Below are 23,560 nucleotides of genomic sequence, written 5' to 3'. Positions count from 1 at the left end.
GGACATCAATGAAGTCTTTGATATAACTTCATAATTCATATTTTTTAAAATTAGCCCTGTATCAGCAGGAACCATCCTTAAAGGTTCCTGTCAAAGAGAGAATTTTTAAGCACAGCCTGACATTAAAATCTTATCAACTCACTTGAAATTAAGTCAATGAAAAATTAAAGCTAATTTCTAATAAGCTTATGTTACATTCATAGACTAAAGGGCACTTGTTGAACCCAGTGAGTAGGGATACCTTTTTTGATATGGAAAAGACTTCTCCATTTGAAAGGCAGAGGCCAGAAGAGAGGCTAAAACGCACCAGTTTAGGCTGACTCTAAAATCATCTAGTTTTTCTGCCTGCTTAAACCTAATGTAAGGATACAGAACAATCACAGAAATAAACTATTAATTTAAAAATCTGGGATAAGACTGCCAAAAATGATAAGTCCAAAATATGGTGTAGATAATGGGGCTAGACATCTAGAAAATGCATCTTGAATAGGAACTTACTATTGCTCCATTCTGATATTTTAGGTTTTGTAGAAGAAACCATGAGAGTACCAAACAGTCTGATGGGGGGGGGGGGGGGGGGGGGGGAGAATCCAACCCATAATCCTATGGAATCTAAAATACTCTTCAGCTAAAGACCTGTAGGTGCATAAAACAAGTCCTAGATTTTTTCTGGTTTTAAAGATGCATGGAAAAGTCAGCTGCCAATTATATCAGTAAGCTCTTGGAGTCAATCTGTTAATGACAATGGAATTATTTTGGCTTCAACCTAGTACAGCTGAGGATAAACTCTGGCTCTAAGATTATAAAGTGCAGTGGAAGAGAAGTAGTATAAATATAAACAAGATGCATTTAATGGGAAGCTAAATGGAAAGCTGGGCTTTTTTTCTTGGCAGACATAGCGCTTTTTTTGCAAAGAGCTCAGAAAAAGTGAAGTTAAAAATCCCTTAGAGCTCCTCGTCAAAGTGGTCACTGTTCCTTTAAAATTCAAAAAGGCCTTCCCTGGAGCAAAAGGCTTATCAGTTTTACTGAATTAATGTGTCCACAGGAGGGAGAGAAACATGTTTCTGTGTTTGAGTGACAGTGCAGATGTCACTCACAGCCTGCAAATGCTCCAAAACGTGAAGTCTCATTCCTCAGAGCTCACCTTATCTGTGACCAGCCAATGCTTCCTGACCCCATTAACTTGCTTACACAATCACACTTGGAAATTCCTACAACTGCAGACTACCACAGCTGCTGTACCGACCATTTCTGGACATGATAAGAGACAATTAGGGTTTATGTTGCTGGTAACATATGGAAGCTATTGAGGTTGTAAAGGACAGTGAAATACATACATTTGATTTCCCTTACACACAGGCAGAGGGAGGCTGCTCTTATGAGACATGAATGAAGTCCCAAGGTGAGTAGTACCAATGCAACAACATTATCATAGAATCAAACAGGTTGGAAGAGACCTCCAAGATCATCCAGTCCAACCTCTCACCCAGCCCTGTCCAATCAACCAGACCATGGCACTAAGTGCCTCATCCAGCCTTTTCTTGAACACCTCCAGAGACAGCAACTCCACCACCTCCCTGGGCAGCCCATTCCAATGGCAAATTACTCTCTGTGAAGAACTTCCTCCTAACATCCAGCCCAAGATGTTGCTTCCTTAGCAGCATCTATAATTTCCATACCTGTGCTTGCAATCCTGATTAAGTAATATCTATGAGGGTTCTTTCATAATTAACTGTGGGATGTACACTTCTGTAGCTTCCATTTTACATCTACAGCACCAGTCCATTTTCCCTGTACATTTGTGGGAGGTTAAAATCTACTGAGTAAACTTTGGGCATGGATATGCAGAAAAGCTACTGAGTGGACAGCTGAGATAGCATCAGAACTGCCATTTTCCTTCAAAAACCAGAGTGTGTTAAAAAGGGAAGGGGGAAGGGAAGGGGGAAGGGAAGGGGGAAGGGAAGGGGGAAGGGAAGGGGGAAGGGAAGGGGGAAGGGAAGGGGGAAGGGAAGGGGGAAGGGAAGGGGGAAGGGAAGGGGGAAGGGAAGGGGGAAGGGAAGGGGGAAGGGAAGGGGGAAGGGAAGGGGGAAGGGAAGGGGGAAGGGAAGGGGGAAGGGAAGGGGGAAGGGAAGGGGGAAGGGAAGGGGGAAGGGAAGGGGGAAGGGAAGGGGGAAGGGAAGGGGGAAGGGAAGGGGGAAGGGAAGGGGGAAGGGAAGGGGGAAGGGAAGGGGGAAGGGAAGGGGGAAGGGAAGGGGGAAGGGAAGGGGGAAGGGAAGGGGGAAGGGAAGGGGGAAGGGAAGGGGGAAGGGAAGGGGGAAGGGAAGGGGGAAGGGAAGGGGGAAGGGAAGGGGGAAGGGAAGGGGGAAGGGAAGGGGGAAGGGAAGGGGGAAGGGAAGGGGGAAGGGAAGGGGGAAGGGAAGGGGGAAGGGAAGGGGGAAGGGAAGGGGGAAGGGAAGGGGGAAGGGAAGGGGGAAGGGAAGGGGGAAGGGAAGGGGGAAGGGAAGGGGGAAGGGAAGGGGGAAGGGAAGGGGGAAGGGAAGGGGGAAGGGAAGGGGGAAGGGGGAAGGGAAGGGGGAAGAAGATAGAAAGAAGCTTTGGATAAGAGAGAATTTTGGATTAAAGGGTTATAAATAAGATTTTAAGCGACTCCAATATTTACAGGAAGGGAATACATACCCCTGCAGAACGCTGCCTGGTTAATCCCGCTGCAATACCTGAAAGGTCAATAAAAGAATCCCTGCCACGAAGCACGTGGGCACATTGGCTCTTTGCAGGGAGGAAATGAGCTCGCTGTGACCATCAGCCAGGCCTGTGGCTGTCCTTTCGGTCATCTGCTTGCGAGTGTGACGTCTTGCTGTGAATATGGATGGACCTGGGTCTTAAAGGCAGGCTGAGCAATGGCTGCAGCTGGCTTCCCAGAGAGTCCTGCTAACTTGGCTCAGGTCAAGCACAAAGGAAGCCCCTCCAGCAAGCCAGCAGCTGCAATCAATTTAATTATTGAGGGCTGTTGTGAGGGAACCAGCTGAAGGCTATGTAGTAAAAACTCGTCGTTATCTGTGAAAGCTGTCGCTTTCTGGTACAGAACAGGCTGCTAGCAGCCAACCTGAGGAGAAAGGACAGAGCTGAGGGGGGTTGCAGTTCAGCTTGCAAAGCCCATATGGTTTAGCTGGAGCTGTAATTTCCAGAGCCATGCAGCGCTACACCTAACGGAGGAACGTCAGCTCCCCGTGGCCTCTCTTAGCTTTTGACCCACTCAGCAGGGCTGCCAGGGCAGCCAGGCAATTTCTGTCCACTTTCAGGTTATTTATGAAGAGGAGCCTAAATGAAATTAACATTGTCACCGAGCAGCTAAAAGAGGAGGCTGCAAGGCTGATGCCTAGTCCCTAGGATCTGTTTGCTCGCAAAGGACTTTAAAGGAATGCTCACCACACAGCTAATCTCTGTTTCCATTTTCTCAGAGTGTGCAAGATCCTTAATTACCCAGATGCAATTAGCACTGAAGCACTGTACTTCCAAGCATTTTTGGTTGTAACCTGAATGTACACAAGATAACACCTCTTCCACAAATGTCTGTTGGGAGCTTCAGGGTATGTACCTGTTTGCACACATACTGCAAGCACAGAAGTGAGAAGTGGTAGATGCCCCAACCCTGGAAGCATTCCAAGTCAGGTTGGATAAGGTTCTGAGCAACCTGCTCTAGCTGAAGGTGTCCCTGCTTACTGCAAGGGGGGTGGACTAGATGACCCAAAAGGTCCCTTCCCACCCAAACTGTTCTACTATTCTACAATGAAGCCAGAGTAAGAGAAACCCTTATTAATCTTCAGAAAACAAACAGTGAAGCCTTGATTCTCCTGCAGGCTACACATTTCCTTTTCAACCTAGCAATAGATAGGAACACATCTTTTGATTTCAAGGTACTATTCATACATGTGAGGCTGTGTGTATGTAGTACTGGCCCAAGCTGGAGGACTCCATTCAGTGCAAGGCAGAGCCCTCACTGTTATTGCATCTGACACTTCATTCAAAATTCAGCTCTGCATTGTGTCAGCAGGTCACAGATCCGGTTCTGGCCCACATTTGAACAAGTTTCACCTTGTTTGTATCAAATGAGAGCCTTTTGACAGTGTGAGTTTGGTCTTCTACATATCAACACTGTGCTTGCCATGCTATCTCCAAGGCCACCTGTGACAGAATGTACCTGGGGTTGGGTAATTTTCAGCAATAATGACAGGGTGCAGTCATCTTTAGATCTGATTTAACTTCTGCCTTTGGCTGCACACGTGCAATTCCTCAGTGAACCTCACAGAAGCCATATATACAGGTCTCTAAGCAGCTTGTTACCAGTGTGCTTATTTATGCATGCAGCTGGTTTGCACAGCTTTGTGATCTCCTGGTTGGTACGTGGGATTTTCTTCATCACCTTCCCCCCTCTGCCAGGTGTCTCAGCTCCTGAAAATCACCTTCCCCCAGGTGGTACACAGGGAAGGGCATTGTCCTGAATAATAGTTTTGATGGGTGGCAGTCATCACCTAACAAAAGGATGGTAGACTACTATTAACTTACATTGTATGCTTCCCTTTACATGGCTTTTTTCTTCTTTTCCCAGTCTTCCTCCATGCTCCTACCATCTAACAGTCTCTGAAGGTTTGTATCAGTAACATCTTGAAAACTCCTTAAAAGAAAATGGGTTCAATCTTCCCCTTGATCTTTACATAAAACACTGACATCAAGAGGGAGTCCCACGTGTGGGATGAACATACAGCATATGCTGTTTCAGATTAAGTTTTGTGGCTATTAGGATCAGAAAGCGACAAGAATTCTGTGTCTGGTGTGAGTGGGCAGGAAAACCTTCAGATGTTCCACGATCCTGAACTTCTCCGATCTTTTTCAGGCCTTGCCTAATTAGTACCAAATTCAGAAAGCAAAAATTTAAACCTGAATTATTTATCACATCATATTTATAAAACACACTGGCCCAGTTCACAACAACTACAGAGGAGACAAATCTTTCACCCATGCCACAATCCTTAGCATGAAAATAAAATTATCTAGCTGAAGAGTTACATTCAAACTAGCATGAGCAAAATTTATCCTTGTGTCTGGTGCTAAGCCAAGTGGAAAAAACAGTGGAAGCAGAATTGACAAAACACATGCTGACTTTGTCTATCAACATTTCCAGTGCACACCTTACAGGGCCCTGTCAACACCTCAGGTCCAACCTGGCCTCAAATAGTAATGTGACATTTCCCTCCCTGAAACATGATCCTGAAGAAAGGAGTTCCAGAACTGCAGGGACACACTGAAGGATAAAGTCCTTAGTTTGCTAGCAAGCTAATAAGACATTTATCTGGCCCAATATGGAAATTAAAACAAAGGAGGATATCACAGAAATTATTCTTTCTTCTACTTGGAGCACTGTGTGTCTGCGTTCGATGAACATTTCCATGTGTGCTGGGGAGTGAGTACAAAGTACCTGTTGCCTCTGTGAAAGAGCCACACCTTTAGTCTGCATTATCTGCAAAGTACTTTTTCTGCAGCTTCCTCTGGAATGTAATCTCCAGAGAGATGTGTAATAAACTTCTAGAGTAAGTGTGTATAAATATACCTCTTTAATTTACTGTACTTTCAAAAAGCATTTTCTCACTTGAAGAAACTCATGATGGCTACAGGAAAGCCTACCAACTGTTTTTCTGATGATCATCAATTATGTACAGTAGAGTTTTAAAGCCTGATAGATGGATATATTGATGGCAAAGAGGCTCAAAGGAAGATGAATGCAGTCCTGTGAATGAAGAATGCAGGCTGGAGGAGGGGATAATAGCCAGCTCATAAAATGGATTTTTGCCTGTGGGAAAAATGCCCTTTTTAGGGATGCATACCCAATATCTTTAAAAGTACCTTTGTGGTTAAGCAGTGTGTAGAACTTCCTATTTTTTGCATTTTATTTATTACTTTAAAATATTTTACCTCATTGTATGTTCTAGGTATAATTTCATTGCTTTTGCTTCATGCTTCTAGGAGCTGAGCTGCTGTGGTGATGTTTTCTGCCTCAGAAACAGAAGTCACGCATTGGTTTAAGGTATAAATGAAAGGTTAGAGTGACAGTAGCTCAAATGTTGGCTGTCTGAGCAGCCTCCCCTGCTCTATATATTCTTCCAGCTTGTACTTGTTTGAAAAACAATTAGATTTTCCAAATGATTTGCTGTTCATATAAATGCATTTTGATTGTCAGTGCCACTGGTGGTTCTGCAGTTAAGGGCAGGAATATAACTTTATTTCCCCCCAGGGCCTCTACAGAGAGCTGAGGGAGATTAACCAGTATTTTAGGCAGCTAAGTGTGAAATACTGGTTGGGTCAATAACTTGCCCCCCACTGCTGTTACGTTAGCTGTCAAAAGCTGGCAAAGAGACATATCAGTCAGGAGTCAAGTGCACGTCTGATTGTACTGAGATCTCCAGCCTGGGCTCTCTGACTTCACTGAATAGTCCTCTCTGCCTCTGTCTAATTATGAGAACTCTTTGTCAAACCAGCATTAATCTGCTCTCCATAACTACCCTTCTCTGTGAAAAGAAGCAAAGGAAAATGGGAAAAGCATAAAGACAAGGTTTTGTGACAAAACTGGGGTTTGCACAATGGAGCAGCTACAATGACTCTTGGCCTTCAGAAAACTTTTCTCTGCATCCCCAGGTACGATAGTCCCAGGATTCACTGTACCACAACTGCACCCCCGTGGAAAGGGCCATTCAAGGAGAAAAGCTCTGCAGGATTTCCAGATGATCTGCATCCCTCCAGCGGATTCTTTCTTTACAGAAGGCTAACACCTGGCACCAAGTTTGGAGCCATCTTCAACTCATCTGAATACAAATTTAATGAATGCCAATTATTGTCACCATCATGAGTCACCGCAACAGGGGCAAGTTCAGCTGATCTTGTCTCAATCTATTATTTAAAAGTTTGCAGTCACAAGTCCACTGCTATAACTGATGCAGTAGCAAAGCAAAATAACCCAACTACACCCTCACGAAACCCCCCAAACATCACCACCTTCCCCACAAGGTTTACAAAGGTAATTGCTAATTTTACCTGTCCAGCCTGCCAGACAGCAGCAGTAACCGGTGACAGGATCGCACCCATCTGCATGGCTACAGTCACAACGTTCACTGCAATTAAGACCATATGTTCCATCCTTCCAAAAAGATAAATAAAAAAGCCTTTCAGTAATCAGTTTTCAGTTCTAAGACGTGCAGAATCATCTATCATGTCCCTCTTAATGCTGAGTTGCGTTTTGTAAATGAACACAGAGCGAAGATGGAAACAACTCAGTGCCTGACATTTCTGCAGAGAACCAAGTGAGGGATCACTTTGAAAAACGACGTTCAGGGAGAAGCAGATTACAGGGCAATAACTCTGATAAAACATAATGCAAAATATAATGCAGCCACTTGACTGCTAGAACCCCAATCTGTTATTTACACATGACTGCCTCCAGATATCCGTAGACAAAATGAGGTGCTGACCTACCACACGTTTAGGAGAGCTGCGTGGACTATGGTTTAAAAGGAAATGCAAAGCCCACCCTAGGTGTACTCACAGGACATGGCTGGTCACAGTACTCTCCTTGCCATCCAGGTGAGCAAAGACAGAAGCCATCTGCTGGCCTGCACGCTGCTCCATTTGTGCATGAACACGTCTGGTTACAGTTCAGACCCCAGCTTCCACTTGAACATGGAATGGAGCAGTCCACTCCTTGCCACCCTAAAGAAACAAAGGAGAGAAACAGCATTTGGGGTGTTTTAGTGGCACCAAGAAAGGCAGCTTGCAAACTTCATCCCTCAATTCTAGGACAAACTTCCTCCTGATCATAGTGTAAATTCAGGCTATCTTGGGGTTAAACACTGACCCTTTAATTATGACCTCCTAACTTCCTCTATCAACATCTACCCCAGCAGAAGGATGATAGAGGTATCACTGTATTGGCTGTTTACCAGACTAAGGTGTCTGATGTGTCTCTGGGAACTGCTTGGGCAGTAAGAGAGAGCTCAGTACTGTCTGGCAGGCTGGAGAGCAGTGCATGAAACTTGCCATTTGATGCTGCCTCTTTCTCACCTCATATTTTTTTGAGAATGCTCTTTAATATAAAGAAGTTATTACACCTGAAAAAAGACCAAGGCCATCATTTCTAACCATTAAGGCTCAAATCTTAACTACCAGGCACACAATGGCTTTCATTACACTGCAGCTCTGTGTAATGGAGTTGAGCAGTAACTCATGGTTTATACACCCTCATTAAATGGGGTTCTACAGTGATCTATTAATTCGTGTTTCAAATGCCAGATTTTATCATTATTTGCCTCACTTCTGGTTTAGGGCTTAGGTAAGACATACAGGCATAGCTCATCTTGGTCTTCCAGGGGAAGGCACTGCCACACAGGGAACACCGGAGCCACTGTGCCATGGAGCAATACAAGAGCTCTCCAATGAACACTGGATACATGGGTTATATTCACTGCCAGCCCCATAAGGAATTTTGGACATATGTGTAGGAACAAGTTCTTCCCTGAAATGGTTGTCAGGCAGCTCAGGGACATAGTGGAGTTACCATCCCTGGACTTACAGATGTCATACTGAGACACATGGTTAGTGGTAACTTGGCAGTGCTGGGATAAAGGTTGGACTTGATGATCTTGAAGGTCTTTTATAACCTAAACAGCCCTATGACTCTAGGGCTGATGAGGGTAAGCATGGCCCAGTGCAATGGGCTAAAGAAAGGCAGGCAGGAGGCTGTTTCTGCTCCCTCACCCAGTTGTGCTAGTCACGGAGGGAAGAACAAGGGCTTTTGAGCCCTGGAGAAACGGGGCAGCAAAGAGACAGGCACTTCCCCCCTCCCCCCAACACTCTGTGGATTGCTTCGCGTTTCCTCTGGAGAGGAGCTGTGGCTCTGCCAGCACACTTAGTTCTGTGACCTGTTCCTGCAGCAGAGCAGTTAAGTCTGGCTGCTGTTCAGGGCAGAGACAAAACATAGAGTCAGGCCGCTGTTGAGCTCTGATACTTGGGCAGACTGTTGAATTACCGTCAGGCACAAGAAAATAGTGGAGTTACTGACTGCACAGCTGTGCCACTTTAAAAGGGGAGAGGCACCGGTGCCAAACGGCAGAGGGTTGTTAAAGCTGAATGTTGTTTACCTTCTCTGCAATAGCACAGCCCGTCCACGGGGGAACACGCACCCTCGTTTTTGCAATTACAGACCGATGAGCAATTGGTTCCGTAGGTTCCTGCCATGCAGGTAATGGTGCAGTCATCTCCCTGCAAACCACATCACAAAAAGCCAGAGTCAGCTGGAGAAACTGGAATCGCAGGAAATTCCTGTCTCTGCACAGGGAGGCTTTCTCTTTCAGAACAGTAAACGGAGTGTTAGGACTTGATTGCTGAATCTTCAGCACTTGAGCAGTCACCGCTGCTTCCCATGTTTATGATGCAATTAGCGCTTTGATTGACTTGGAGAAAAGGGACAAGTTTCTGGCGCTCATTCAGCAGGAGGTGGGGAAGTTACAAAAACAAACCTCCTAGAACAGATGTTAGACCATTAAGCAAAACATCACTTACAGAACACTAATCACAAAATATACAGTCTGAAACGGTGCAAAGACTGCTCTGCAGTTCCTGGAAAATATATTCCAAGAATAGGCTTGTTAAAAAACCGAAAGGATCTCATACGTGCTCCTCTTCCACAGACTGGCAGAGAGGAAAATGACATGGCAGGTGCCTTAGACCTTTTTGGTGCATAGCTGGTACCTGCATTTGTTTTCAACTCATTTGCATGAGACTGTGCCTTTAGGAAGAACGCTGAACAAGGAGTGACGTGTGTGTCAGAGAGTGGAGGCACACAGAGCAGAACGTCTCCATCCTATCCCTGCTTTAGGTGTGGGGAAAGTGAGGGGAAGGAGACTAAATACTTAGGTGTTACAAAACCAGAGAATGATTTCCACAGTGCACTGTGTGCGCTGATCAGCTTCTGTGGCTGAAAGGACAGACATGGTCCCTACTAATCTGATAGAACAAGAGACTTAGAATGTGAACACAATTCCTGCAAAACTCCTTGCTGAGTGCCACAGTTGGGTCTACACAGGTTAGCATACACCAGGTAGTTTTTGTCCTTTTCTTCTACGTGTAGTCCTGACTCCCACATCACAGATTAGCTCCTAAATTCACTCTTTCAGCAAGTCAAGCTTTAATAATTTAGTTCTATGTCAGGGTAAGCTCTCCTACTCTGAAGTTAAATAGTAACCACGTTGCACAGTGTGACCTATACCATAGATCAGGGGAAAAGATACTGGTCAAAATGTATTTTTGTAGGTGAGAGGCTTCACTGTTTGATAGGAGGATCCATTTATCAGGAGATAAATGCACAAAATGTCAGCTTCCCTATGCCACAGCAAGTACCTCCAGGAGCCTGTATATCACAGCATCAGACACTGAGACAGTAAAAGGAAATATGAACAGATTTCTGAGCACCATAAACCACCATATGCTTGCTGTAGCAGTTCTGCCTAGCACCAGTATGACTCACCCTATTTTATATGCTTTAGAGGGAAGGAGAAGAAATGGTTAAAAGACGCTTCGAAGTAAATCCTACAAGTTGCTGCTTTTTGAGTGAAAGCAGTGTTTGTAAAAGATGCTATCTTTGACCTTGGTAGAGTAAAACAAGTTCCCCTGAAAAGGCCTGGCAGTAAAAGGTGCTTTCTTGACAGCCAGCAAATCCAAAGCACGCTGCCCCTCATTACCCTGCCAGCATGCCTACAGAATGAACTGCAGGAACCCAAAGCCGAGCGGGATGGCAAAGGGGCACTCAGTCTCCACGCCTAATCAATCCTTTGCCTTTCTCCTGTATGTGACAATTAGACAGCCAATTAGTGCCACTTAGAAAGCTGTATCTTGTGTGACTGAAACTCCCAACTCATTTCATGTGCAACACCAGGCTGCTGGTACTGCCAATAATTTCTATGACAACTGACCTTATCCGGATTTGAACTAGTTGATCGAGAAGTAAAAGAAAACCCCTTTGAAAAGGGAGCTAGAACAGAGCGGTGCAGAGCTAAAACACCCTCCTGGGAACCAGATGAACTCAAACAGCATCTGGGCCACAGGTGGGAGCAGAAGGTGGATTTCCAGTTCCTTGGCTGATTCTGTGCTTGCAGATCAGCTCATGCTCTATGGAGTTCTCCCTGGCCAAGTGCATGATGGACTTCTGTAGACTCTCTCTGTGTGGAGGGCAGTCAGACACAGGCACTTTGGGTGTCCCAAAGAAAAGATTCTGTAAACAAGCTAAACATCAGGCTGTTTCATCTTTATTCTGCATGCCTTTGAGTTTTGGCATTTACTTTAATGGACTTTGCTTTTATGGACTCGTAGAGCTTGGCCATTCTGGCTGCCCATCTCATATGCCCTTACTTTGCAAACAAGCCTCCACTGGAAAAATAACTGCCTTAATGAGATTTTTATCCCCAGGTTTGACAATCGAGACCTTCAGAGCTTTCTGAGTGACAACTGCCAAATACACTTAACTTCTTAATTACATAAGAGGAAAATGCACTTGAACTATAGCACTGGCTGTAAGATTTTATTAATTATAAATGCACATCCTGTTATTAACATTTTGAACTTGATTTGGGAGAATGACCTACGAAGTGAAATGCATTCAGGTACTGTTAAAGATATGTAAATTCCACCTCCCTCTCACCACCTGCCCAAGTGAATAATGCTGCACCAGACGTCTATCCAGTTGTTAATGAGTTACACACTCTATTAATCTGATTTCAAATGCTGTGTATTGAATCTTCACTTTTGCAATATGGTACTTTATATTTCTATCCCATTTAGTAAAATTAATCAACAGCTGTGCTCCTTATGTTGATTATTCTTTTTTTTTTCTATTAAGATTGGGAGGTTAATGAGAGTAGTGAAATGCCTGGATGTGGTGCACATGATAGGAAGGAGTAGCTCATTCAATCAACCATAGAACCCCCAAAAATGTTAAAGCTATATTAAGAAACCTAGCTCTAAGTAACTTGCTCTTTTACACCTCTGTTTTCCAAGTCACAAACTTTCAAAAGGATTGTTTTTTTTTTCACTTACAAGGTCCAGTTTATCAAAGTATCTGACCTCTATCCAGTGTTCTGCTTGCTAATTTCAGGGGTCAAATTTGACTCTAACATAATCAATGGAAAAATTCTCTTTGCAGGATGTGGGATTTAGACTAGCTCCGTCGTGTGAAGCAGCATGTTCCTGCTCTCTGCTTTTCATCATACCTTAGAATCATAGAATCAACCTGGTTGGAAGAGACCTCCAAGCTCATCCAGTCCAACCTAGCACCCAGCCCTGGCCAATCAACCAGACCATGGCACTAAGTGCCTCATCCAGGCTTTTTCTGAACTCCAGGGTCGGCAACTACACCACCTCCCTGGGCAGCCCATTCCAATGCCAATCACTCTCTCTGGCAAGAACTTCCTCCTAACATCCATCCCAGACTTCCCCTGGCACAACTTGAGACTGTGTCCCCTTGTTCTGTTGCTGGTTGCCTGGGGGAAGAGGCCAACCCTCACTTGGCTACAGCCTCCCTTCTGGTAGTTGTAGACAGCAATGAGGTCACCCCTAAGCCTCCTCCAGGCTGCACACCCACAGCTCCCTCAGCCTCTCCTCACAGGGCTGTGCTCCAGGCCTCTCACCAGCTTTGTCACCCTTCTCTGGACACATTCCAGTATCTCAACTTCTCTGTTGAATCGAGGAGCCCAGAACTGGACACAGTACTCAAGATGTGGTCTGACCAGTGTTGAGTACAAGGGAAGAATAACCTCCTTTATCCTACCGGCCACACTGTTCCTGATCCAGGCTCCCTTGGTCACCTGAACACACTGCTCGCTCATGTTCAGCTATTATCTACTAGTACCCCCAGGTCCCTTTCTCCCTGGCTGCTCTCCAGCCACTCTGTCCCTTCCCAGGCCCCAGTCTGTGGGACAGCAACCAAGGTGTCCCACATCTCCACACAGACCTTCAGAAGCTAATGCAAGTGAGGCATATTTTATTTGAAGCACAGATGTGATATAAGTATCCCAACAGAGCAAACACACAGGTAGGGGAATCCCTGGAACCTTAAAAAGTCAGCTTTAAATCAAACTGAATGATGGCAGAAACCTAACTAACACCACCTATATGATGACATTCTATACCTGCAAGTACTTCAAAAGTGCTAATTGCTGTAGAAACTAAATGGCAGACTTTTGCAGCACCACGAGAGCATTGGGCATGGAGGTCTTGTTCTTGTTAATTTTCCCCTACATAGTGAGGGTTGGGTCCAAGGAACCAAACTCCATTAATAACCCAGACTGCCAGCTCACATCCATCAGCATCAAATATTAATAGACTCAGGAGGGCCAGAGCATATATCTTCCCGGATGGCAGTCAATAATACGTCTTGTTTCTGTTCAGGGAGAGGGGAAGATTTTCTCCCACAAAAATTATGATTGTACAGTATTAGTAGAGCTTAAAGACACGTTGCTGCCTTAGGTGTTAGCTGGGTTAACAAGCTCTGGACACTTCACAGAGTGTTTTCTTTGGATTAATGTTGCCCTAAGAGATTAGAGTTCTTGTTACTGTTAAAAATACATTGCTGCTGTAAACAAAGGCCAGCTCCCTTTGAAATTCTTTTTCCACTCTTCAATACAAAGGTTTGTGTTCACTCCTGTACATTTTGGATCAGACCTTTAAATCCCTGAAATGTGTTTTCAAAGGGGAAAAAAAAAGGATAACCCAGATCATAAGGGGATTTCATAAGCCATCAGTGGTGGAGAACGCTTGGAAAAGTCTGCACCCATACCTGGTTTGTCTCAAAATCTGACTGTTTAAGGACACGAAATGAAGAATTTCAGAAGTAGCCACAGTCTACAGGAACAAATTTGTCTTGGAGAGCTAAAGCCTGGTTCTGCTGAAGTCAGTGGCAAAACAAAAAATCAATTTTCCAAGGCCTCTGCAATGCAGAAGACTAAGAAGGCTGATATTGAACTTGGCCTCAAGTTTGCATGATAAAGACCTGTGTGACAGGTTTGTTTGAGTGCTCTTAAGGTTTAATCTGTCAGGGAGCTGAAAATCCTCAGTTTCTGTGCAGATTATTAGGGACGACTGACAACACTGAAAAGCAACATATTTGACCCATATCTGTAAAGTGACTCCAACCAAGCTCAGATTTTTTTCAGGTGGTATCTGATTACCTGCCTCTCTGTCTCCTTGCCTTTTTGGTGCCAGATGAATTAAAGGTGCAGCGCTGTCACCAGCAACAGGGAGGTGCAGCACTCAGTTCTCAGGGCTCACACTGAACAGAAAGAAGGGCACGGTGCAGTGCCACATGTGTACAATGATAAGCAGATCAGAAAAGCAAAATGCAGGTGCTGTTTGTACCTGAAGTCTGTGTGTCCAGATAAGCCAGCTGGCATATATTTACATGCACACACATTACGTGGCACACCAGTGCGCTGGTGCAGTGCCTGTGCACCGATGCACATCACAGATACAGTTCTGTATATTTACTTATTTAATTGTGACATTTACAATTAACCCAGAGTGGTTCTCCACAAACATTCCCTCAAGGTAAACATATGGTATCCAGCAACACAAACTGTCGGAACAAACTGATTTCCCTAATGGTGTTCCAGTGGAAATTAATGTGCTCTTCATAAGCATATTAGCAGCAGTAGGAAACTTTGTACTTCTACTGGTCTTCTCCTTTCACCCTAGACTCAAACAATTTATTCATGACCTTACTATACAGCATCTTTAGTTTTCCAGACATAATGATGTCCTCTGGCAGAATTCCTTTCCCCTCTGGGCGTTACTAATTACTCCCTGCAGATGCTATTATTGGTGCTAATGATAAAATGCAGGGGAAAAAAAAGGTTGAGGAAGGATCTTGAGTCCTGTACAAGCCAAGCTTTCAGTTTGCAGGTAGTCACTGTTACTAAGAACTGACAAATGTTCTACCTGCTTTGTAACATCTTGTGATGTAGCCGTGCTGGAGTTTGAAATACATCTGAAAGGGCACAATGAAACCACTCATGACCTTATTTAGTCTCCTTTTCCCTCTGCCCTTTTCATGGGAGAATGTAGTAAGGATGGGAAAGTGCTTTCTTACATTTAAAAAGTGACTTTACAGCTCATGACTCATCCAAAGACACAACCATTGGCACTGCTAAATGCTGAAGTCTTTCATTAAACCATAAAGCACTTCCAACAGCCATCTGCAAAGCCTTTCCCAATCTGGACCTTGGGGGCATCACAGTCCTCTGAGCATACTGGAAAATGTGGACGTGCCATAAGGAGCAAGCACAGCTACCTCTTTGCTTCCTACTATCTTCCAAGGATTTACAAACATTTACAAATGGATGTCAGCATTTTCTTTCACCCCTGAGTTTGTGCTAATATGCTAATTCCCACAGTAAATTCCACAGTAAATGCCGAGTTCAACGTGAGTCAGCCAGATACTCATTCTTACATTTGGTGTTTGATCAGAAGCATCAGCAAAGCATGCAGACAAATAAAATGGGGACTTTGTTTGTTATGAAAAGTAGTAAGCAAAACTACTATAAATAATGTTACTTTTAAGTCCTCGCAGTACTTTATTAAATTTAATTTAATGAAGTATTATTTACTACTAATTTAACTCTACTGGTTATAGCTAAAGCCTTTGACACAAGGGCAAAACTAGGAGTAGTGACTGTGAGGGGAGTAAATGTTACGACAAAGTAAGTATTTGTTTTTTTTCCCCCAAAACTGTTTGTACAGAGCTTTGTGATTCCTACTTTATAAACCAAATTACAACTGCTGTGTCCTGCTACTGGTGTAGCACACTACTCCTTCAGTAAGGTCACGGAAGAATCTGGCCACATTCTCCTGTCTGGCCTCTGGAGCCTCTCAAATCCCTGACAATGGAGCTGAGATACACTAACAGTATATTTGGGTGATTTTTAGTTTGAACCCATGAATACTCAACCTATGGTCCCAGAAGCTTCAGAGAAACAACTATCCAAACATTTTCCCAGGAGGAAGCTTCCCTATCATGTTGACCATGGCCCAGAAAGGCTAATAGGACTATTAGATGTCCTGGCTTGCCCTACCCTTCTGCTGATGGGGGAAGCACAGGTGGGAGGAAAGCAAAGGCTTGGGCCACTATGTCCCCTCCCAAAGTGATACACAGGTACCCACAGGTGTTTAGGTACTTGTTGGTGTCTTGCTCAGCTAAGGGTGAGCAAGCCCTGGTTTCACCTAATATGGTCAGTTTTGCAAATGCCATTTTGATTGGTGAATCTCTGTGGCCAAAGGAGCCATTGCACTTGGGCAAGTAATAGAAATAGAGCTAAGCTGCACGCAGTTGAGCTGCTTCTGCTTGGCTGCCTCTGCCTCGCTGCTCTTTGACAACAAGTTCTGCTCTGCCTTGTGCTTCAAAACAGCTTAGCCCTGATATTTTGGGCTTGAACTATCTGGATACTTAAGTGCCTCAAATTTCCCAGGAGAAGGCATTTAAGTGCCTCACGACATGGCAAGAAGTGCCACTGACATCATGCTCTCGGCACATCTGCAAGAGATCCTGCCCGCACCTCTGCAAACCTCCGTGCCAAGAGGAACCAGGATCAGGTCAGAGATCCTCTGCCTCTTTCCCAGCACCTTGGGAAGATCAAGAAGCCTCTCAATGGCCAAGCAGTTCCAACACTGCCACAGAGGAGCCAGGGACTATCTTGAAATTTCTACTCCACAGCAGTGAGTAGAACAGACTTTCCCTAGGGCTCCAGGCTACCTACTTGTACTTAAACGAATGAATTGCCCATAAACATCCTTGTGAAGATTTTCCCAACTGAATTAGAACCCAAAATTAACTAATTAGTATAGAGTTGTGGGTGGGGCTTTCCAGAAATAAAATTAACTACCTATTTTATAATTCCTGCCTCGTTAATTGCCCCAACTAAATCACCATGCATCCAGGAAGGCTATGGGCACAGCTTAGAAAAGCCTTTGATTAGGCTTTGGCTATCCATGAAGAGTGAAAAGTTCTGTGGCTTTTCAGTTTGGACACTATGCATCTGCAGAGTTGGAACTAACTGCACAGAGCTCATGGTTTTCAGCACAGTAAATCGCAGCTGTGAGGGATTCACTGTGTGGGACGCAAGGATCTGTGCATCTAAAGAGTCAGACATTGCATGCTGGCTCAGAATCCTTTCAGACTGGAAATTCAGGGCTTAAGCCCTGAGGTCTTGTGACAGAGTATGTCTTTGTCCCCCTAACTCATGGGAAAACACTGCGCTGCCTGCACTGGTGACATCAGAGCTGCCCTGCGTGCCCACATTCTGGGTACAGAGAGGGCTTTTTCCATGTTCATGGTGCAAAAGGTCTCATCTTTTGAAGACAAGAGTGCACAGAATCTGTCCATTTGCCTGTCCTCCAGCATCTTAGCTCTAACATGCTTCAAACCTCCCAAAGGAACAAAACTCTGGCACAATGAAACCAGTGATGAAGTGGAGCAGTACTCTGTGAGAACGAAGGTAGCAGTTTCTGCCTTTTGGAGGGCTTTTTACTTCCACCAAATCACATGAAAACAAACACAAATGAAACTTTCATTAAAGAAAATTGGATTTTGCATACTACACCTCAGCAAACCTGAGCTGGATTTTTGTCAGTAAGCACTATAATCCCCCTCAGCACCAGGGAACAGTTTTCTAGTTTGCACTAAAAATATGTCCAATATCAGTCAGATACCTGCAATTAAAAACCAAAAATCCATTCCTACTGTTTAAGTCACCTGAACATGGATATTAAAAAAAAAAAAAAGAAAAAGGGAAAGGATCACACAGGATGTTAGGGGCTGGAAGGGACCCAAAGAGATCATCCAGCCCAACCTCCCAAAAGAAATGGAAAGAATTCAATACAGAGAGCAAGCAAGACCCTTCCCCCCTCTTCCCATAAATCAGTGTAGCACTGCTGCTGGCAAAAAGAGCAGGACTAACTTTACAACACTTGAATATGTGCCTGGTTTAGTATTTAGGCCTTAACTGCAGAGCACTTTAGTGTCAGTGAGGCAATGAATACAGCATCATATAATTAAATGTATTTGCAAGGAAAGTGGTGTGGAGAGTAGCAAAAATGATCATCAACCTCCAAACAAGTTTTTTTTAATACAGTCAGCACTTTTCACCTAATAAAGTATCACAAAGTACATTTATCCAGGAGGGACCTCTACAAAAATAGCAGATTGGATTTGGTCAGGGTAAAACAACTCCTACATCGTTTCCTCAGGACATTTCATCTGGTGAGACAGTGTAGCACACCTGAGAGGGCAGCCTCCCACAGGCAGCCTCTAATGGTGTACAAGTGACACAGCCGTGTGCAGTTCAGGAGGCATGATGGAGGTCAGGATTCAGCTGAACCAGAGGATGTGAGGAGCTTGGCCAGCTCCAGCAGCTGCATAAGGGCAAGCCTGAAACCCAGGCTCCTAATTCTGTTCACAGCAGAGCTCAGGAGATTGTTTATGGAGCAGGCATTTCAGGTGGAAATGAAAATCTATAATACACAGGTTTAGTTAATGGGAAGGTACATTATCCAAGCAGGTCACTCATGTCTCTACCAGGGAGACTGCTGATGTACATTATGGGGCCAGCTGGATAACAGTGTTATGTTTAGTTAAAGCAATTTAAATCTGGAATGGGGCCACTTCAGGTTTATTCAGGTCAGGCAGTGAGCAGACCCTCAGAGGATTTTCAAGTTAACTCTGGGGAAACTAGAGAGAGTCAACACCTGTGGGGTTTATTGCTGTTACTGTAATGGACTTTGATCAGCTGCTAGTCTAAAATGCCCCAGAAATCCATGGTTGTATCACAAATGGTGGTATCACCAAAAGGTAAAATGGCCCAGGCATAATGTGCATTGTTTCAAGTTAGTGGAAAGTTTTTATGCACCTGAGAAGTATAAACTTGGTACAAGTGCCCATCATGATGTACTCAACAAGCTACTTGTGTGGGACAGAAACTAGCTAAGTATGTCCAAAGAATAAATCATGGTCCTTGGACACCACTGGTAAAGACAAAATAAAGAGCTGTGTTCTTCTGCGTTTATCTGAGGCATCTGAACTGGAGTTCTCACCATAGTAAAGGCTAAATTTTAATATATATGTGCAATTTCACCATTTTCTTTCCCAGATTTGGGCAAAACAGCTCCATGGCCTAAGCCATTTGGAAATAGGGAGAGGCATTTCAGGGCAGTGTACTGCAGAGCGAGGATTCAGAGCTGGCTGTGACAGTTCTGCACCAGCTGTTTCATGGGACTATCTTTGCCTGGAAATTAGAGATGGTTTGTGCTCGGTCCACATCACCTGAGTGGCACAGACCATGTTCTACCTGGTAGAATAATTATGGCCTCCTGACTTTTTGGCAGTGATAAACTTGGGCTCTGGCAGACAAGTGTGAACAGCTCTGCAAAAAGGACATCAGGGGAAAAAAAAAGAAAAGAAAAAGAAAAAGAAAAAGTATCATTTATACTTCCACTCTCTATGACATCCTCCAGCAGGAAGATCCACAGTTTAATTATAAATACAATGGAGAAGAATTATCTTTATTTGTTTGCTTCAAATCCACCTCCTGGTTTTTAATTGGGAAACTTCTTTTCCTGTGATAAATAGCAAATATACATTCCCTCTTCCCCTTCCCCCATGGTGTAAGAGAGCTCTCTCCAACCTACCCTCGGTGACCCCTTTTCTAAGCAAACTCATCCCACTCCCTGACTCTCATTTTATGGGAGCCATTTCACAATTTAATTACGCATTCTGTGAAAAGCACTATCTTTGTCTTTAAACCTGCTGTGCAATCATTTAATTGGTTGCCCCTTGTTCCCATGTTATTAGAAATAGTAAATAACCATTCCTCGTTCGTGTTCTATGCACCATCCGCGGCTCCATAGATCTCTATCGCGTCCCTCAGCCATCTGTTTTCCGAGCTGAGTTCTAGCTTATCGAGTCACTCTTTGTATAGAAGCTATTCCATATAAAAGATGATCTTTGTCACCGTTCACTACTTCCATTATATCCTTTGTAAGCAGGAATCAGCCAAACTGTGCGCAGCAATTTGCGATTTAGATATATTATGGATTTATACAATGCCACCAAAATGGCTTTTCCTGCCTGTTTTGTTCTCTTTCCCGACGGCTCTAATAATTCTATCTGGCGCTCTGGGTTCGTTTGTTTTTTGACTGGTGCTGAGCACTCGTTCAAGTTTTGCAGAAAGCTATCCACTGTGGCTGCCTGATCTCCTCTCTGAATGGGAGCAATGAAATTAGAACTCCCCTTTTGTGTATTTACTCAACATTATTTTCCCACTGATTATTACTCTCCATTTTTGAATGCTGAATTTCAACCTACTTCGTGATTCAGTAGCATAAAGCCCTTCCTTAAGTTCATGACAATCTTTGTATTTTTATGTTACCTCTGGAGGGATTTGAAAGATGTATAGATGTGGTGCTGAGGGGCATGTGTGGTGGTGACCTGGCAGAGCTGAGTTAATAGTTGGACTCCACAATTTGAAAGGTCCCTTCCAACCCAAATAATTCTGTGATTTGTCGATCCCAAAAGCTTTGCATTATTTGCAAGCTTTCTTCCAGAATCCTTCTACAGCTGTACTATGCAATTAAGGATAACGTCCAAGCATCATCTCAAATCTCAACTTCCCTACCATGCACAGCCTGCTCTTACCAGTGTGGTCACCAGCTGAGGTCTGCATCTTTCTCTAGCAGAAGCTGCCAAAGAGGTTCAGTACCCTCAGTGTCTGCCTGAACTCTTGTTTACACAGACCGGATGGACTGAGTCCAGGAGGAGTTAAATGTGCTGTACACATCAGGTATCCTCAGCTGGTCTCTTGCTAAGTGCACTGAAGCCAGAAGCAGCAATATGGATGGAAAATACGTAGGTATGGGGTTGATAATGCCAAGATCTGTAGTTGACCTTGGTTCTGAGCTGCATGAGCACATGAGAATGGATCAAACAAAACAAAACAAAAACCCAGAAGAAAGCATCTAAAAAAGAAAATACATATTTTTTTCTGGGATTAAATGAATAATGTTCAATGTTAGCTTCAAATAATGGGGTTGTGATGTGCCTTCTGAAAAGCTGCTCAATAACCTGGCAATCACACAAAGGCATATAAAGAGCAATCCCCTTCAAACTTCCATACACCTTCCTAAACCTAAAAAAAAAATAAAGCAAGGGAATCCAGGAGCTGGTAAAATTTCCACTGCTTTTTGGCCTAAGAAAACACACCAGGATTTTCCATTTGTACATGTCTGATTGCAAAGGATAAAGTCTTTTCCTTTAACAGCATAGTCAGACAGAAAGTACAATGAAAAACTAACCTATGACTTAAATCCTATACTTAGGTGGTTTTAATGAAGTCAGTCTGCAATTTGAACTATCAGGAGAGTCAGCTACCAGCACTTTCATGCATAGATCCACAGATAATATGGATAAAGATACATACATTTAGAAAGTTAATAGATGAAAAGCGACGCTGCTATTGGCAAGCAGTTTATTCCCCTGCAAAATTCAGATCAAATAACTCAGTTTGAACAGAATATTGAGCTCCACTGATTCTGAATGAGGCTACAGGAACAGAAATGCAATTTGACACAGTCACATTGCCAATTAAGGATAAAATACAGGAAATATGTCAACTAGCAACAAAGGCAGAGGTATTCAGGCTTTCTATATGAAGTTGGTTCCTTCGGACCCACTGACAAAAAAACTTTGGAGTTATTCAGGTAAATAAGCCTGCAGAAGCACCCAGAAGTAAAAGTAAATATAAGAAGGAAGAAGAGATCTGGAAGTTGCCCATAGTTCTTATCAAATTATAGACACTGTGTGTGAGTGAGTAAGTTCTCATTAGTAGCAGCAGTCATTGAGACAAAGTCCACTCTTGTCTATTTAGGACAGTCCTAGCAAAGTTAGCAGCTGTGTTCAGGCAATCTTGGGCTGACAAAGTAGAATGTGAGCTGTTGCAGACAATTTCTGGAGCTTTTGCATTGATAAAAGAGCAAGCAAACAAAATGAAAGAGAAGTAGTTCATAAAAGAGTCTGAAAAATTCCATGGAGTTCAAAGAAAGGGATGCAGTTTCTGCAACTGAGGGACACCCACTGCGTGTCTTCTGCATCCAGTGACCTTGTTAAAGACTCTAGTACAATAGTTCAGCTGCTCAAAAGCATACAACTGGTGCCCTGAAGTGAAAGAAGACCCTTTAATATGGCTCACACAGCCAGGCACTGACATGAACACTGTCAGAGTTTAGGAAAACACAGGCTCCTAAATGCTGTGGCTGCTGGTGCCCCATCAGGAGTGCCTAATTGGGCAGTAGGAGCTCTGGGGAGAAAGCACCAACGAGCCTAATGGGCAGCAAGCACCTGCTTCACTGGTACAAAAACCAACAGGGGAGCAGCTTAGGCTGAAAGCCTGGGAACACAGAGGTGGCCTCTCCATAATGATCTTCCCTGTTGGGATCTGAAGGTAGGGTATCTTCTGCAATGCTGCAGAGCCTGAAGAATCCATTTATGAGTTGTTATTGAAATATTGGTTCTAGCACACATCCAGTGTCTTTGCACTGCTTCCTAGTCTACATGCAGCAGGGCTGCCCCTGAAACGGATCAGCTTCTCAGAAACGCACCTGCCATTCAAGCAAGGTGCAGTACAAGCTGGGTGGCATGCAAGGCTTCAGGAGGGTGCTCTTACAAGAGCTCTGTGCTGCTTGTCCCCAGAAAGAGTCCCACAGGGACTTCGAAGCAGATTGCCCAGCCATGCCACCAAGCCTGACCTGAGGCAATGGTTTGGGTAGGTAAAATGGCTCTGTCTGCCAGGAAATTTGCCAGTCACTGCTGATAGAAATGGGGGTTGTGATGTACAAGCTGATCCACAGGGACCTGGACTGGGACCAATGTCATTTCATGCAGGCCACTGCACAGCCAAGAGAAGATAATTTTTGAACTGTATGACTGGCCTGGATTAGATCTAGTAGCTTTGGGAAGCAAAACCTTACATTTTTTTATATCAGTGTAGCCAGTGGCCTATCAAAAACCTCCCAAAACCTCAAACCAACCAAGCAGGGAAAAAAACCAACCAACCAACAACCCCCCAACATTTTACACACATAAATATGCACTTCTGTATGTATAAGGAAGTGGTTAAGAAAACTCAGAGGTCACCAGTGCCAAGGGGTATTAAGATGCAATTCAGAGGAGGTTTTCTTTTGGTCTATGAACATGCAAAACCCTGATAGGTACATATGATCCCTGACCAGATCTTTTTATGTGAGGAATATACCAAAGCATTAAGCATGAGATGTTGTGATTTATGCCAATAAACTCAGACCTTCCAGCTTGGAGCCCAGCTGACACAAGAACTTCTGCACATCTAGAAAGTGACAGTTGTTTCATGTCAAGAACAATTTCCCAGCTCACTCTTAATCAGCCTGCGTGGAACAGAGTGTTTTTTTGTTG

At 44.0% G+C, this 23,560-nt stretch overlaps 1 protein-coding gene across 19 annotated transcripts in view; it reads right to left on the bottom strand.

The window, feature by feature from the left end:
* Window positions 1-23,560, bottom strand: part of MEGF11 (multiple EGF like domains 11) — a 408,774-nt gene that overhangs the window by 56,241 nt on the left and 328,973 nt on the right. For all 19 annotated transcript variants that reach the window (XR_010305406.1, XM_064157920.1, XM_064157921.1 and 16 more), the window contains 3 exons: window positions 9,183-9,303; window positions 7,592-7,755; window positions 7,084-7,186 (listed from right to left, as the gene is read on the bottom strand). Coding sequence is in view for 18 of the 19 variants with exons in the window: in XM_064157920.1 (XP_064013990.1) it covers window positions 7,084-7,186; window positions 7,592-7,755; window positions 9,183-9,303 (388 nt within the window). In the remaining variant the exon portion in view is untranslated. The remainder of the gene's footprint in view (window positions 1-7,083; window positions 7,187-7,591; window positions 7,756-9,182; window positions 9,304-23,560) is intronic.

This window comes from Pogoniulus pusillus, chromosome 17 (assembly GCF_015220805.1).
Source record: "Pogoniulus pusillus isolate bPogPus1 chromosome 17, bPogPus1.pri, whole genome shotgun sequence".
NCBI lineage: Eukaryota > Metazoa > Chordata > Aves > Piciformes > Lybiidae > Pogoniulus > Pogoniulus pusillus.
This window is presented reverse-complemented; position numbering and strand designations above follow the sequence as displayed.